Source organism: Antedon mediterranea, chromosome 3, assembly GCF_964355755.1.
Source record: "Antedon mediterranea chromosome 3, ecAntMedi1.1, whole genome shotgun sequence".
NCBI classification, from domain to species: Eukaryota; Metazoa; Echinodermata; class Crinoidea; order Comatulida; family Antedonidae; genus Antedon; species Antedon mediterranea.
In genome coordinates, this window is record NC_092672.1 from 34140364 (window position 1) to 34155743 (window position 15380).

Below are 15380 nucleotides of genomic sequence, written 5' to 3' on the forward strand. Positions count from 1 at the left end.
GATGGATTAAATTCAAATTTAAATTCTTTATTTTCAAAAAAAGTAAACATTGTTGAATTTACAATATCAAAATAACAATTAAAAAATAATTAAAATTACAAGTTCATTACAACATATAAAAATGACATCAAAATATTTAAAGCATAATGATAAAATGTTATTTTAAAATTAAAAAACAAGCGCTGCGAAACATGTGTTTATTACTGGTTTTATAGTGCTGGGTATTATGTAACATGGAGACGCAGATAAGCAACGTCATCACTCCTTATCCACCAGTAGATGAGTATACTAATCAGCCTAAAGCACTGACATGTATCTACAAAATGTAGAATCACTTAATCCTCTCGGACTGCACTCATCTGTTCAGTTCTCATTGACCGTAAGTTATCGTAGCATCTTGTTACATACAAGACATTTTAGTGCGCGTAATGTTTATGGCAGATAGTAATGGTGGATTATTTACTTATGATGTCATTCACCTCCGCGCATTTTAGTTTGTTTTTGTCGTCTGCATTTTAGTTTGTTTTTGTCACAAATATAACATTGATTTTTAAGTAAAACGGATAATCACTTTCTAATGCTTGGAGCGTCACATACCCCTATCTCACCACCCTCTCCCCCAGCCCACCGTATTCAACGTATTAGGTTATTAATAGGCTCAAGTTCTGTCTACACTATCAAACTTTATGTGACAAAAAATGTGATGTGTCCATGTACATGATGATGTAATATCACTACCATATTTGGGCATATCACTACCATATTTGGGCACATCCCACTTTTTGTCAAACTAGTTTGATAGTGTAGACAGAGCTTAATTAAAATAATAATAATAATAATAATTGCTTTTAACCATCACATTTGAGAGGATTATCAGATCAAACGTCATTTGCGTAAAACAACCCTATTTTGCAGTATGATGGTTAAAAGCAATTATGCGGATTATAGAATATGTGGTATATATCTACAAAAATTGTTATTAATATTTTTAAAATGTTATGTTATCGTTTTGTTTAAATATTAATACATATTTCCTTATTATAGGCCTTTAATATAGATATTTTTTTCAAACGTCTGACTATATACTTATACTAATATAACTGACTTATATACCAATGGAACTATCATTGTTATACATTCACTTTTTACTATAATGATGATTTGTTTCGATTGAAAAAATGTTATTGTGGTTTCTTTAATTAACCAATTAATTTATTTTGTTTTTCTGTTTTTTTTATTCGTGATTTATTTAATTACGACGAAATAAAAAACAAAAAATGAACTTATCTCAGAAAATGTTTAATATATTTATACATTATCTTGTTCTTTTTTATGCATGATGTGTGACGATCAAAGAAATAAATTATTAGAAAAAATGTATCATCAATATAACGTAGGCCTCTACCGAGTAAATTAATGACGCAAAAATAAATTAATGACTTTATATTATTAATAACCGCTTGTATTTTAAAAAATAATATTGTATGACCATCGTTTAAAGTTACAGATATACTTACCATGTTCCTTATCAACTGGTTCCGAAGAAAATATGAATAAAGCCTCAAAGAAAAGCAAAATTGCCAAATAATATTTCATCGTTCCGTCCTTGTAATATCCGATATTTATGTATTTTCTTGTCGTAAATTTCCTGAATCTTTGTAATATATTAAACTCTGTAAACACTCAAAATGCATTTTCTTGTTCAAATTGTATATTTTTTAGAATTTCAAATTTAGCATTTGATCCAAAAATGTCGGCAACTAGTTTGTCTGTCTGTCTGTTATGTTCCGTCGTGTGCACTCAATCATCCATAAGTTAGAATTTCTGATTTTAGAAATGGCCCGAATGATAAATTACCAGTTATAGTGTATTAGCCGCTTCACTGCTATCTTCCTATGCAATTAATATTATATCTCGTACTGGGTATCAGAGCCAAGTTGGATGTGTGCTCATACCTGATTGGCTACTACTACTCTCAGCGTAGAATTGTTCAACTACCCGAGTGAAGTTTCTAAATACTGCATAAATTAGCATTTACTTGCTTACGAACTATAGACAAGTATGATTCCAACTATAGGATGGAACGCAAGAGTTGGATGATCCAAACTCTCGTTTATGATTGGTCAAATTATTTGTGTTGCATATACGTCTTATGTAATGTTTTTTAGTACAACTTCCCAATTATAAAACAATAGTCCATTTAAAAAGGCAGCGCCCCAATGTTGGTCGGGGAACAGTATCGCAAGCCACACTGTTGCGCACCACAACTCTAAAAATCTATAATCGAAATCTGCAGTATAATAGAACATAGAACTTTTATCGTGCAATATAACTAATACTTAACGGCACGTGATACGAAATTAACCAATCAAGTGTCAATAATAGTCAAGTGCGTTATACTGAATGTACTATTGTATCGGCCAATGAATTCGTGTGCACACAATACTGGAAGAGAATTCCACAAGCACTGCCCTATAAAAAAAAACATATAATTTACCAGACTGTATAACACCCAAAGGAAAAGGAGGACATGATGATATAGCATTAATACAGTTAGTATCATGAAGCTAATGGAAAAGCTATTAAAAGCTTTATCTATCATCCAAAAGACTTATTTGCTCAAATTATGTTCACTCGTGAAATTACGTCATCAATGACATACAACATATGTTTTGATTTAATGAACTTATCAATAGGTATTATGTTATTGTATTCTCACGTACGTATAAGATAATATGATTTTGGTTTGATTGTTTTCACCCCGAATTTATACGTTAAAGCGTGCTTCCTATACTAGCTTGTGATTGGTTGAGCAACGTCCATGCTTGGAACTAAAGCTTGTTTCCCACTAGAGACGCAATGCAATGACGTAAGCGCAACGCAAACGAGTTGACAAGCGACAATTCGAATAATCCATCGCTTTTGATTGGTCAAATCGCCTACGTTGCGTTACGTTCTTCCGTTGCGTCTCTGGCGGGAACTATCAAGTTTAAGAAAAGGAATCGAGGTGGTATTGTTCATAATGTTAGAAAACGAAAATATACTAAACAGAAACAATTCAATTACATTCCAAATTCTATAGTATTGGACGGATTTTAATTCATCAATTCTCTGTGGATTTGACATTATTACCTTGATCTATATAACACCGAAATTATAAATAATCCTCATATTAATGAAACTAACGGATTGTAAATGACGAAATTTGCCAGTGATCAACAACCTTTTAACATAAATCAGTAAAAACATTAATATTACTACACCTGTTATATATATGTGCAATAATGTCGCGCACTTCTCCACGAATGGTGCTCTGAATTTTTCAAAATCATAATTTTACTCGCGAATGAAAATTTCGAATTTGAAATGAGAAACATCTTTCAGTTTATGTAGAAAAATATACAATACAACTCCTATTAAGACCCCTTAATAGGGGTGTTGAGTGTTAAAACATATTATTTCCTCACGCCCGTTGATTTCATGAGAAGGTATCCTCCTAATAGGGCTGTCCCCTGAATATAGGGGTATCGTAGTGTTAAATAAATTCCCTCTTCGTTCATTTCATGAGAACGGGTTCCCCTTCATAGGAATGTAGGGGTGTCGTAGTGTTAAATATATTTCCTCTCGCTTGTTCATTTCATGAGAAGGTATCCTCATAATACTAGGGCTGTCCATGAATACGTGGTTGCCTCTAGTGTTAAATATATTATTTACCCTCGCTCAATGCTCATTGATATCATGAGGTGTAGATGTTCAAATGTATTTAATGCGGAAAACGTGATTGTAATTATTCTTTACCATGTTAATATAATATAGTACAATATTATTATTGTTCCAGATATAGTTTGAGATATATTATTGGTGTACTAAATGAAAGCTACAAAACTAGAGTTGAATTCTGTTGTAAATCGCTGCAGTCATTTATTAAATTGCAATAACTAATCACTACAAACGACAAATTTTACAAAATCATACCATTAAAAGCTGGATAAAAACCAAATACACAAAACTCAGCTACAACTTATCGTACTGTAATTGATTACATATTTATAAAGGTTGTGTAAAACCTCAAAGAAAATGTAAGAACTAGTACATATTATAGAAATTAATGATATTTAATATTACCTTGAATTGTATAATTTAAAGTGAAAGTTTATTTGTTCTCAAGCTAAGATTTTATGTATTGGGAAAAAAAATCAGTTGCTCTCCACTTAAGTTTAGAATTTGAGAGTTGAATAATCCATTGGCACTCAAGATTTTAGGATAGAAACCTGAATTTATAAATTCTCTCAAATTAAGAATGTCTTGTGAATGTATTTGTACTCAAGCTAATATAAGAGATTGAAAATTGAATTTATATCTTTACTCAAATTAAGAACGCGAGTATTGTAAATCTATTGGAACTCATTGTTTGTGCAAAGCCCCAGGGAAGAACAACCATGTGTTGTTCTTGGTTAAATAAAGTTGAATTGAATTGGGATGGAAAACTGAATTTATATCTTTACTCAAATTAAGAACGCGAGTCTATTGGCACTCGTGCTAAAATTTGGGATTTTTGTTTATGTACGGCCACAGGAAAGAACAACCATGTGTTGATCTGGGCCTCTGTGGTTAAATAAAGTTGAATTCGGATTGAAAACTGAATTTACATCTTAACTCAAATTAATATACGAGTGTTGTAAATCTATTTGCACTCAAGCTAAGATTTGACAAAATAATTCTTAACATGCATGATGATGTGAATTTTTTTTTAAAGTAACAAAAGTTATGTCCAAATTTATATTACTGGAAAGCTGTTTCAGTACGTTACTATACAAACTATAAAAAACAAATTAATTACATTTTTCAGAAATTAATCTTAGAAAGAAATGACAAATAAATGTATGATATAAAACTGAATAAAAGAATTAAAAATGAAAATCGACATGAAAAATATACAAGGTACGGTAGTTGCTTGAAACGTCTTGATTGATATGTAGCTTTCCTATCTGCAAACGACTTGACACGCATTGCAACGTGAATTTAAGAATGCAATTTAAAACGTAGGAAACCTGGTGTTAAGAATTTCCAGTTTTCTTGGCGTCACCGCTCTGGTAGAGTTGATATACCAACAATTACAACTACTAATAAAATTCTTGAGATAAATTTCTTTAAACCTATAATTATGCAAGTCCCATATTTATGTAAATTTAAAACATTCACTGCCAATATTGCTTTGGAAATAGCATGGGTCTTAATATATGCTACCAGAGGCAAGCATTTTGTCTTAGACATGGTACTCCATAATAAATGCTGCGTTTACTCAGTACTTGGTCCTGGTGGTTGAGGGGGTGGTACGCCTGAACCGAAACCAAGTCCAAAGCTGCGTTGAGTATGAGTCTTAATACGTGCAACCTGGTATTCTTGATCGAGTTGACTAAACAGTTTTTCTCTCTCACTTTCTTGTTCCAGTACTTCTGCAATATTACAAAAAAAAAGAATTTTTGTTTTTACGTGTTCATAAATTATGGTGATATAAGGTTTGCGGTACACCACATATATATTTAGTTCTGCAAGAACTGTTGAGGTTCTCAACGTTTTGATCAATAAACTTTGATCATCCTCAGGAATGGTGAAATATACATGGTGTACCGCAAAGCTTACATCAACAGTTGATTTCGCCATGCAAACCTTCAAACAATATATTCTTAAATTATCTTTTTAAAAGGTTAAATTTGGTGGAAATATCTGTTCCTTTATCTGAATTTACTTTACATTATTATTCACGATATCAAACGCATTGTCAACAAGCATAATTGATTTATGAATAGGGGGAGCATCCTTCCAAATGTCAAAACAACTTACCTGCATCTTGCGGATCAGCAGAATCTGCTTTAATACCCATCAAACGTCTAAACTTCTCTTTTGTAGCTGCATCTCCAAATGATGTCTTCTCCCATTTGTTACTAGATGTTGTTGTTGCTGCTGTTATCTCCTCAGTTTCCTATAACAACACATGAGTTCTATTTGTTAGCTTAGCTACCGTATATTTCGGTGTATAAGTCGCACTTTTGACACGCAAATTTGACCTCTAAATTAAGGGTGCGTCTTATACACCGAACATAAATGCCTCACCACACAGATTGTACATAGGCCTAAGGCTAGGCCTAGGCTATCGTCACCTCGTTTGCTAGGCCTGAGTAGGCTAGGCCTAGCTAAAGTAACTAACTAACGTAACGGCAACCTGCTTCTGCCTAGTTTTCAAGGCATTTTAGCATGATGTTATACTAAAAATATGATGAAAAGATTTGTTCATTATGGCGATTAAATTTCATTTGTAAACGTTTACGTCGTACGATTGGAATAGTATTTATTTATACAGTAGTTGTACGCACGATCGCCGTACCCCCAGCGCAAGCCCTTGGCGGCCACATGGTGTACGGTATTCGACTAGTATATTCTCCAGGTGATTATAGCATGGACCTAGCGTACACACTTCTCGGATACATAGATACTAATCGAATACGATTGTCCGTGAAAACGTCTGCCCTCTCGAAATGATCGAGCGAGGCTAGCCCACATATACGTGTTACACACATGGTCATGCACTCGATGTTGCGGCTGTTGAGGCTAGGCGCGGCCGAGCCTAGGTAAGAAAAAACCTAAATAAAGGACGCCGTTGCAGATATAACAAAATATATTATTACAATAATACTGATTACAATTTAAAAAAACATTGTTTTGATGAAATATAAGGTGCGTCTTATACACCGACGATATAAAAAATACCGATATTTTACTCTCAGTTAGGGGGTGCATCTTATACACAGGTGCGACTTATACACCAAAATATCTAAAGCGCTATCTACATGTGATGTGCCCATATATGGACATGATGATGTTATATCACTACATATTTGGGCATATCACTACATATTTGGGCATATCACTACCATATTTGGACATATCACTACCATAATTGGGCATATCACTACCATATTTGAGCACATCACACTTTTTTTGTCAAACTAGTTTGCTAGGCTCGCACTGGCCGATCGCCAAGTCGCCATGGGCGAAAACGTTTCTAGATTGGCGAAAACGTTTCTAGATTGGCGAAAAATAAAACGGCTACTTTAGCCATTTTGGCGATGACATATGATAAAATAGATTTAAATAATCATTTTGGCGAAAGCATAAAGTCCAACTAAAAGGTCCATTTGTCGATCTCCAAGCATTTATTTTGTATGTTATCACGTTGTTTACTTCAATTCAAGCTCCATTTTTCGTCAACTTGTTTCGTTGTACCAGGCGTCTCTTGTTATTTCAAAAAGATGGAGATAGCAGAGGTAGACTGCACAGAGAGACAGACGTTACACGACACGTGGATGATGAAGTCTACCCAAACTATCACGTGTTGTGCGCTGCACAAACGATCAACTACGTAGCCGACGGTCGGCTAATTACCGGGATTGTCTATTTTTCGATAGGGGTGTACTTTTCAGATTAAAAAGAAACATTATAGTAGTATCTTCGATGAATGACATCTTAATCTTATCGAAATCAAAAATGTATGCGTTATGCATTTTAGAGTCTTCCAATTTAATGTAGTTTCATATTTTAGCCTTAATAAACTTCCCTCGTGCGTCAGTGTAAACAAAACAACATGCGGGAAATGGTAGAGTCTAACAGGGATTTAGCTGAACACACACATGCATCTGAGCGGGGCCGGCCGCCGGCTTCTGTTTTGTTGTGTAAAATTAATAATAATCGGATAAATTTCTCGCCCTGGCAGAAACGCTTCGGCGCAGCCTTGAGGGATGCTTTGGCCTATATTATCTTACGTTTAACAACGATACGAGTGTTCGTTTGCTAGGAATTTCCCTCAATATTTTTAGCATACGATATACCGTTGCGTTGTTGTACATAATTTTGTAGGCCTAGACGGGCGGTTCTGCACTTTCGCACCTCTTGAGCATACCCAATTTAAAAACATTAACCGGCTCATTCTGAGTGATTCTAGGACACGATTTTCGCCTGGTACGCCACAAGCCGTCAGGGGATTTCAGAAAACTGTAAAATGTTTCTTATTAAATTGATAACTGCATAAATGCTGTATGATTAAAAACAATTTGAACAATTGTTTTGATCATGTAAAAAAAAATACAAAAAAAAATATTTTTTTTAATCATACAGTGATATAGGCATGGTTCTTTATCTCAATGCCTTACAAAAATGTTCAGGGAACAGTGTATAGACCTGTTGACATAGATAAATTGACTAAAATGTTTTTACCACTATATTTCAAAAATTTAAATTTTGGCTATAAACCGATTCATTTGGCTAAATAAAAAAATTTGACTTTAGCCATTTTGGCTATAGATAAACTGATTTGACTAAAAAAAATATTTTGACTTTCGCCAAATGGCTAAACAAAATGAAATGTTAGTGCTACCCCAGGTTTGATAGTGTAGACAAAGCTTAAAACCATCAAGTAAACTACAACAAACAAGGGCAGCATTGTTCGAAGGTTTCTAAAAAAAAAATGTATTTTTGGGCAAACTGTTTCTCCATTCTGTATTGAACTAAAAAACCATTATTACTTTAAAACCTAAAGCTCTGTCTACACTATCAGACCAGAAAAGTGTGATGTGCCCAAATATAGTAGTGATATTCTTTCTGTCACAAAGTTAATAGTGTAGACAGAGCTTAACACAGGTAGACACATTATTTATATCTATTGATGTTACAATTATTATACAGAGATGATTCGAATAAGTCTAAACAAAGTGATATAAACAAAGTGATATAGATATTTAATTACCTCAGGAACTGGGACCTTCTTGGATGACCAGAGTAGCTGTCGTTTCTTTGCCTTTGCTGCATACTGCAATGGGTTCACTGCCATGGGATTATAATAGCTGGGTACAGCTATACCAGTTGTTGCCAACGCCTATGGGAAAGGTATAAACAATTTGATGTATTTTTGTCTAAATACGCAAAAGGTCATATTTTTAATATATATGTGAACTTTTATTCAATCAATCGTACATTTTTTTGGTATTATAATGGCAGCATAATAATGTATATTTACAGTAATTTTTCCAAAAAAACAAAAAAAAATAAATATTAATTATAAAATATATAGTATATAAGGAGCTTGCAATGACCTAGGAACTAGTTGGGTCATGTTAAAGCCACTAGATCTTTTTCCATCTTTGAACGATTAGATATGTGATAAATAAGCCGATTCTAACAATTTAAGCTGCCCGCTATAAATACCAAAATGCATCGCGAGCGGATTGTTATTTCCAAATTTCAAAGGACCCCCTTTCGATCGATGTTTGAATGTTACCGCTGCTTAGCCTAAGACTGTCCACAAGAGGACTTTCGACGCAAGCTACTTAGGTAGTGCATTGTTTCTTTCTTTGTATCATAATTAACCATAAAAAGTACATTTAAGACAAGGAATAACCTGGTTTAATGTTTTTAAAATAACATATATGCAAAATTTTACAAAACGTCAAAAATTGTAGGTCTAATGTCTTTTTATTGATTGAAATATATATTTATACTGGGTAACCTCTTCAGTCAAAGACTGGTCTCCCAGAGGGCACAGTGGGTGATCAGTGGCTGTGATGTACTAATACACCGGGGTAACCCCCTACTCGTCTCGAAAGATGTACTAGGTTCTTTAAAGTGCACACGAGCAAGTTGTGTACACTGGACCTACGGTTTATAGTCCTTATCCGAGAAGACTCGTTCTACCACCAGAACCATGGAGTGAGTGAGCCTCAAACCCCTGCCGATGTTATGGCTACGTGATTACGGTTCCACTGTCTTAACCGCTCGGCCACTCACCCACCCTTAATTAATTGTGCGCATAAGGGGGATTGTTTTCAATTATAATATTCTTCTTACCTTAGCTTGTAATTCAGCATAAGCTGCCTGGAATGCTACCTGGGCATTGGCACCGGTCATTGCATGAGCTGAAAGTGCTTTGGCAATGTCATCTGCACCTAAAATATAACAAATTGCCTTTATTGAATTTGATTGTTCATTTGAAGAAAACAAATATGAATAATTTCTGGTTTAGAAAGAATTACCAGAATTCAGATGTTTGGTTTTGGCTTGGTTTCCACTTGGATGCAGTGCAAGTACATAAGCCTACTGCAAGTAATTTGAACAATCATGATGCAAGGAATCATCCCAACTGCCGCTTGTGATTGGTCACCTTACTTGCATTGCACGTAAGTTGTTGTGTTGAGTGCAAAGCTTTCATGAGAATTGTATTTTTACGACTTAAAACATCTAAACATTATCCCAACTTACTAGTTTGAAGAAAAAGGTGTGATATACCCAAATATGGTAACGATATGCCCAAATATGGTAGTGATGAAATCATCATGTCCATATATGGGTCCATCACATTTTTTGTAACATAGTGTAAACAAGGCTTGAAGATCTTACTTTTCTTTGGTTCATTTGCAGCAGACTCTTCTAATTCCTTCCTTTTCTGATCTTGCATCTTTTTAGCTTTCTCTAATCGTCTTGCTAAGGCTTCTTGAGCATGAATTGCAGAGTCATAACCACCTCGACGTCCACCACCACCACCACCACGACCACTAAATGGTGATTTTGAGCTGAAAAACACAAGAATTTAAATAGTTACTGATAAGATTTTTATCAAGATTTATAATGCAGATTATAAAACTAGACTTAATTACTTAAGCTCTGTGTACACTATCAAACTAATTTGACAAAAGGTGTGATGTGCCCAAAAATGGTAGTCATATTCCTAAATATTTTAGTGATATGACATCATCATGTCCATATATGGACAACACATTTTTTTCAATTGTCACATAAAATTTGATAGTGTAGACAGAGCTAAATACAAATGTTAAATTGTTCAATTGTACACCAAGGTAATACACTGTGACTTACCGTGAGCGTCTGTCACGGTGTGGTCTAGGGGAGCGTGAACGTCTACGTCTGTCATCGCGTCTTTTTCGCTTTGGCGACCTTGAATGAGATCGTCGATATCGTCTCTTTCCTGGAGATCTAGATCGTGACTTCCGACGCGGCGATCTAGACCGTGAATGTTTCTTGGGTGTTCTGGACCGTGACGATCGCAATCGATGACGTTTCTTGGGTGAACTCGACCGAGAGTTACGACGAGGTGGCGATTGGGATGGTGATCGCCTTCTCCCTTTTCGTTTTGGTGATATTGAATCTCTTTCTCGCCTATTCTTCACTTTTGCTCGTTCACGTGAAGGGCTCCTCGATGAATCGCTGTTTTCATCAGATGAAATTGGTTTCTTAGGACTATCAAGCAATGGCGATTGCTTCTTCTCAACCTTGCTGTCTATTGATGACGTTCTGGCCTGTGTTGGGAGAAACGGTGCGCTTTCAGAAAAATATCCAACAAAATGTGTTAGAACATTTGAATATGATGACACATATAATAGAAATATCCCTTAGTACAAATATACTTTATTGTATATTTCATGGCTGGACAGAGCAGGGGCGGATTCAAGGGGAGGGGGAGGGCCAATCAGCCTGGGGCCCCCTCTAAATTTCACAAATTGTAATGTAAAAGATAGGACATCAAATTAAGTTCAATTTCTAAAAAAGTTCTATTTCACTGCTTTTAAGGCCCCCCCCCCCCACCCACCCCTATTTAAAAATCATGGATCCGCCACTGCAGTGTGGAACTTCAACACACATATATATCTTCCAATTTAAAGCGTATTTTTTAGAGGAATTTAGTTTTAGTGGTTTTGGTAATTGAATTGAATTGAAATTTATATTTATACTGGGTAACCTCTTCAGTCAAAGACTGGTCTCCCAGAGGGCCCAGTTGGTGATCAGTGGCTGTGATGTACTAATACACCGGGGTAACCCCCTACTCGTCTCGAAAGATGTACTAGGTTCTTTAAAGTGCACACGAGCTAGATGTGTACACTGGACCTACGGTTTATAGTCCTTATCCGAGAAGAATCGGAATATCTATAAACTGAAAGTAATTGAAAGGAATGGATATATAATTTTAAGGTAAAAAGTTAAATCTGTATTAAAATTTAACATTTTACCAAAACATAAACTCTATTAACTACACCTATTAAATTTATTTAGATAATCAAACTGTTGGGAAAGTAGTATTATGGATAACACACTCGAAAAATAGAGAAAAAAAGTACTAGTGCATACTATTGCACGCCTTGTGACCCACAATCGTCAAATTAAATGACAAGAATAATATATATTACGTCATGGAGGAAATATTTATATATTTTCTCCGTGATATGTATGACATGTTCTGCTTGCACATTTTGTATTGAAATGTGTAAAGCATTCTTCTAATCTTACCTTGGCAGGAGACACGCTCCTTTTTCGACTGCTCAAGTCTCTACCGAATTCATCGACCATTGGTCGACTTGATTTTCTTCTTGACGAATGCTGTATCATTTTTACAGTAAATACGTTATTAAAATTTGCTTATAAATTTAAAGGCATTCTATAGCACTGTTTTGTTTGATAAAATGTACTGTATTGTTAGACAAGGTAGACTGCTTTGACAAAGCAATATGGCGTAATACAGTATGTAGCTCTGATCAGCATTTGGATAGCTTTAGACTACTACACCAAATGTACAGTATAACAAATTAAAGTGCTCATGCAAACTATAGCAAAACTGGCATGATAAATCATTACTAACATCTTTAACCTAATCCATGTCAAGCTACTAAATTTAGATGTGGAATGGCTGTAGAAATATTGATACATATAAAATTGATGTAAAGCAACAAACCTCTGGTCACTTACCTCATTACTGCCACTTCTATATTTGCGTCTTCTCTCTTCAGAAAAAAAAAATTAAAATAACTGTAATTATTCTCTTTGAAAGCTTTGCTAAAAGAGTGTTGGGAATGCAAAAGCATGTTCTTTCATTTAAATTCTAAGTTTTTCACGACTGTAGACTAGATTGAATAACGTGGCCTTTACTTGATTCATGACATTGTTAATGAGCTCATATTAATATTGTAATATGTTATAGAGGCTCCTCAAGACTAAGCCTTGTAAGGAACATCTGAGTGAAATTGAATTTAAATTTTCAGGTATTTGAATTTCATTTGTAATGCGATGTTTTTTTTTCAGAATAAATTCAGAGTGCTAACAAATTATTACAAAATAAAACTTCAAAAATATTAACCATGTGATCTAGAACGCCTTTTTCTTTTCCTTGATCTTGACCTCCGCCTACGAGAACCCTTCGATCTTGACCGAGACCGACGTCTTGATGACTTTATACGCGACCCTGATCTGGAGCGACGTCTGGAGGTTCCTTTAGATCTGGACCTTCTTCCTCTTGACCGTGACCTACGTCCTTTTGATCTAGACCGATTGCTTCGTGACTTATGAACCTTCTCACGTGACTTTGATCTAGAAATTCTTGATCGTGATCGTCCTTCACGTGACCTGGACCGTTTACTCCTAGATGGTGACCGTTTCTTTGGACTTTTTCGTTCTATTGATCTGGAGCAACTGCGAGACCTTGATTGGTATTCTTTTGATGGTGATCTATACTCCGTAGCTTCAGACGTCACAGTTGCAAGCGGTTCATTTAGATTCTCTTTTATTTCAGGCATTTCTTCTTCATTTAAGAAAGGGATACGACATTCCTTATCAATTGGGAAACTATTTTCAGGTGTCGGATCTGTTGGGTTATACAAATTGTTAAAATCGACAGTATTAGTTTGTTCAATATTTGTCAACACAGGCGCAGCTGAATATGCTTCTGCGACAGTTTCAAGTTTGCTTGTTCCTGGCATATCAACCTCTGTTCCATTTGTTTCCTGTGCTTTCATATAATGTTCCGCTTCATCCTTGGGCGGAGGGGAGTCAGAACGACTTAGTAGAGGAGGTGAATCATAATTTCCATCATTTGGTTTTGTAAAACTAGTATATTCTTCTCTAGAAACAAGTCTAGGGGGTGAGGGGTAAACGTCTATTTTATCTAGGCCTAGGCCGGATTTCATGTGTTCTCCTGGTCGTTGAATTCCATACTCAAAGCTTCTCTTATAAAGGTTCTAAAAGAATGATTGAAAAAAACATAAAAATTGCAGATTCAAGAATGTTTTAATATAAAATATCACTTTAAATTACTAAGCAGTATTCATTTCAGTCATTGGTAGCTACCATGTCTACTAATACAAGTACCAAGCATAGCTAGCTTACTGGATCCCTTCACCTCTGCCTCCTAACTTACTACCCTCAAGCCTAGCCTGTCTAGGACACAATGCCAGCGCGTGCTGCTTTTCCTTTTTTTTTTACAATACATCACCATATCTAGGCCTATAGTAGGCCTAGCCTAGTACGAAGATTTTCTCTCCTAAAATGGTTAAATAAAGGCTGTTAAGGCATAGTTTGACTAACAATTTAAAACATATCTACAATATATATTGTGTACACATATTTTAGGCACGAAATTATACCTCTTGAGCACGTAAATCCGCACTTATTTCACTGGAATCGCTGTCGTAGGACGCCAGACCGTCCATGTTTTGTTGCTTGATGCCCGGATGTTGAGATGTAGCTGCTGGTGGTTGATTTTCACAGTGAAAAGTGCTCAAAGAAAATTATGGTTTTTAGTGTCTCAACTCTCTAAAATATTAATTTAGTGGTTCCGTTTAGGCCTCTAGGTCCCCATAGAGTCGAGTCCATTCGGACCATTCTATAATGAAATCGGCATTAACATTCAGTAAAATTATTAATTCTTCTTAATTTTAGGCCTGCCCTTTATATTACGGAATGATAATGTGTGTGTCCTTATTTTGGCTATTGATAAATAAACTGATGCTATATCTTTTTATCATCGCCATAGAAACGTATTATTAATAATTAATGTTGAAAGTTGATGCCTTCAATGAGAAAATATGTATGATTTATACTCTATAGTAAAAAATGTTGCAGCAGGCCTATTAAAAGCATACAAACAATATTATTAAATTATTGTAGATAGTTTCCCGGATCCAAAATTCCTATAAAGCCTATTTGAATTTAGGAGTCAAGTTCAATCTTTTATGTCGGTCACTGATGGTACTAATGTATTATACTATTAGTCACGTACAGCGCGTCATTAAAAAAATGTTATACTCATGACGTCACACTTGATACCAGCATTATATTCAAAATGCAACATATACATTATTGTATAGTTTCATCGTAGTTTCTATACCGATAGGAAATGAAATGTTGCCGCGATCATAAATACATCCATGACAAAAAATCGAAAATGCAAATTTGAATTACTTATGCTTGAAATATACACTAATAAATATTGATTATACTGAGATATTTCCTAGAGATGGGATCGATTCGAGTTTTTACTTAACATTTGG

At 34.9% G+C, this 15380-nt stretch overlaps 1 protein-coding gene across 1 annotated transcript; it reads right to left on the reverse strand.

Moving 5' to 3' along the window:
- Positions 1 to 4435: 4435 nt before the first annotated feature.
- Positions 4436 to 14613, reverse strand: LOC140045312 (uncharacterized). The gene is made up of 10 exons (XM_072090160.1): positions 14475 to 14613; positions 13193 to 14069; positions 12805 to 12839; positions 12349 to 12438; positions 10924 to 11363; positions 10447 to 10619; positions 9898 to 9995; positions 8801 to 8929; positions 5845 to 5983; positions 4436 to 5456 (listed from the first exon to the last, which is right to left on the reverse strand). The coding sequence occupies exons 1-10, from the start codon at positions 14538 to 14540 to the stop codon at positions 5299 to 5301; spliced, it is 2205 nt and encodes a 734-aa protein (XP_071946261.1). The 5' UTR covers positions 14541 to 14613; the 3' UTR covers positions 4436 to 5298.
- Positions 14614 to 15380: the final 767 nt, after the last annotated feature.

Excerpts from the sequence above, each read along its gene's own strand:
- LOC140045312 (XM_072090160.1), bottom strand. The coding sequence starts at position 14,540 with ATGGACGGTCTGGCGTCCTACGACAGCGATTCCAGTGAAATAAGTGCG. Across the intron at positions 5,984-8,800 it reads AGAAGGTCCCAGTTCCTGAG|GAAACTGAGGAGATAACAGC; the intron begins GTAATTAAATAT and ends GTGTTGTTATAG. Across the intron at positions 5,457-5,844 it reads TGCTGATCCGCAAGATGCAG|AAGTACTGGAACAAGAAAGT; the intron begins GTAAGTTGTTTT and ends GTAATATTGCAG.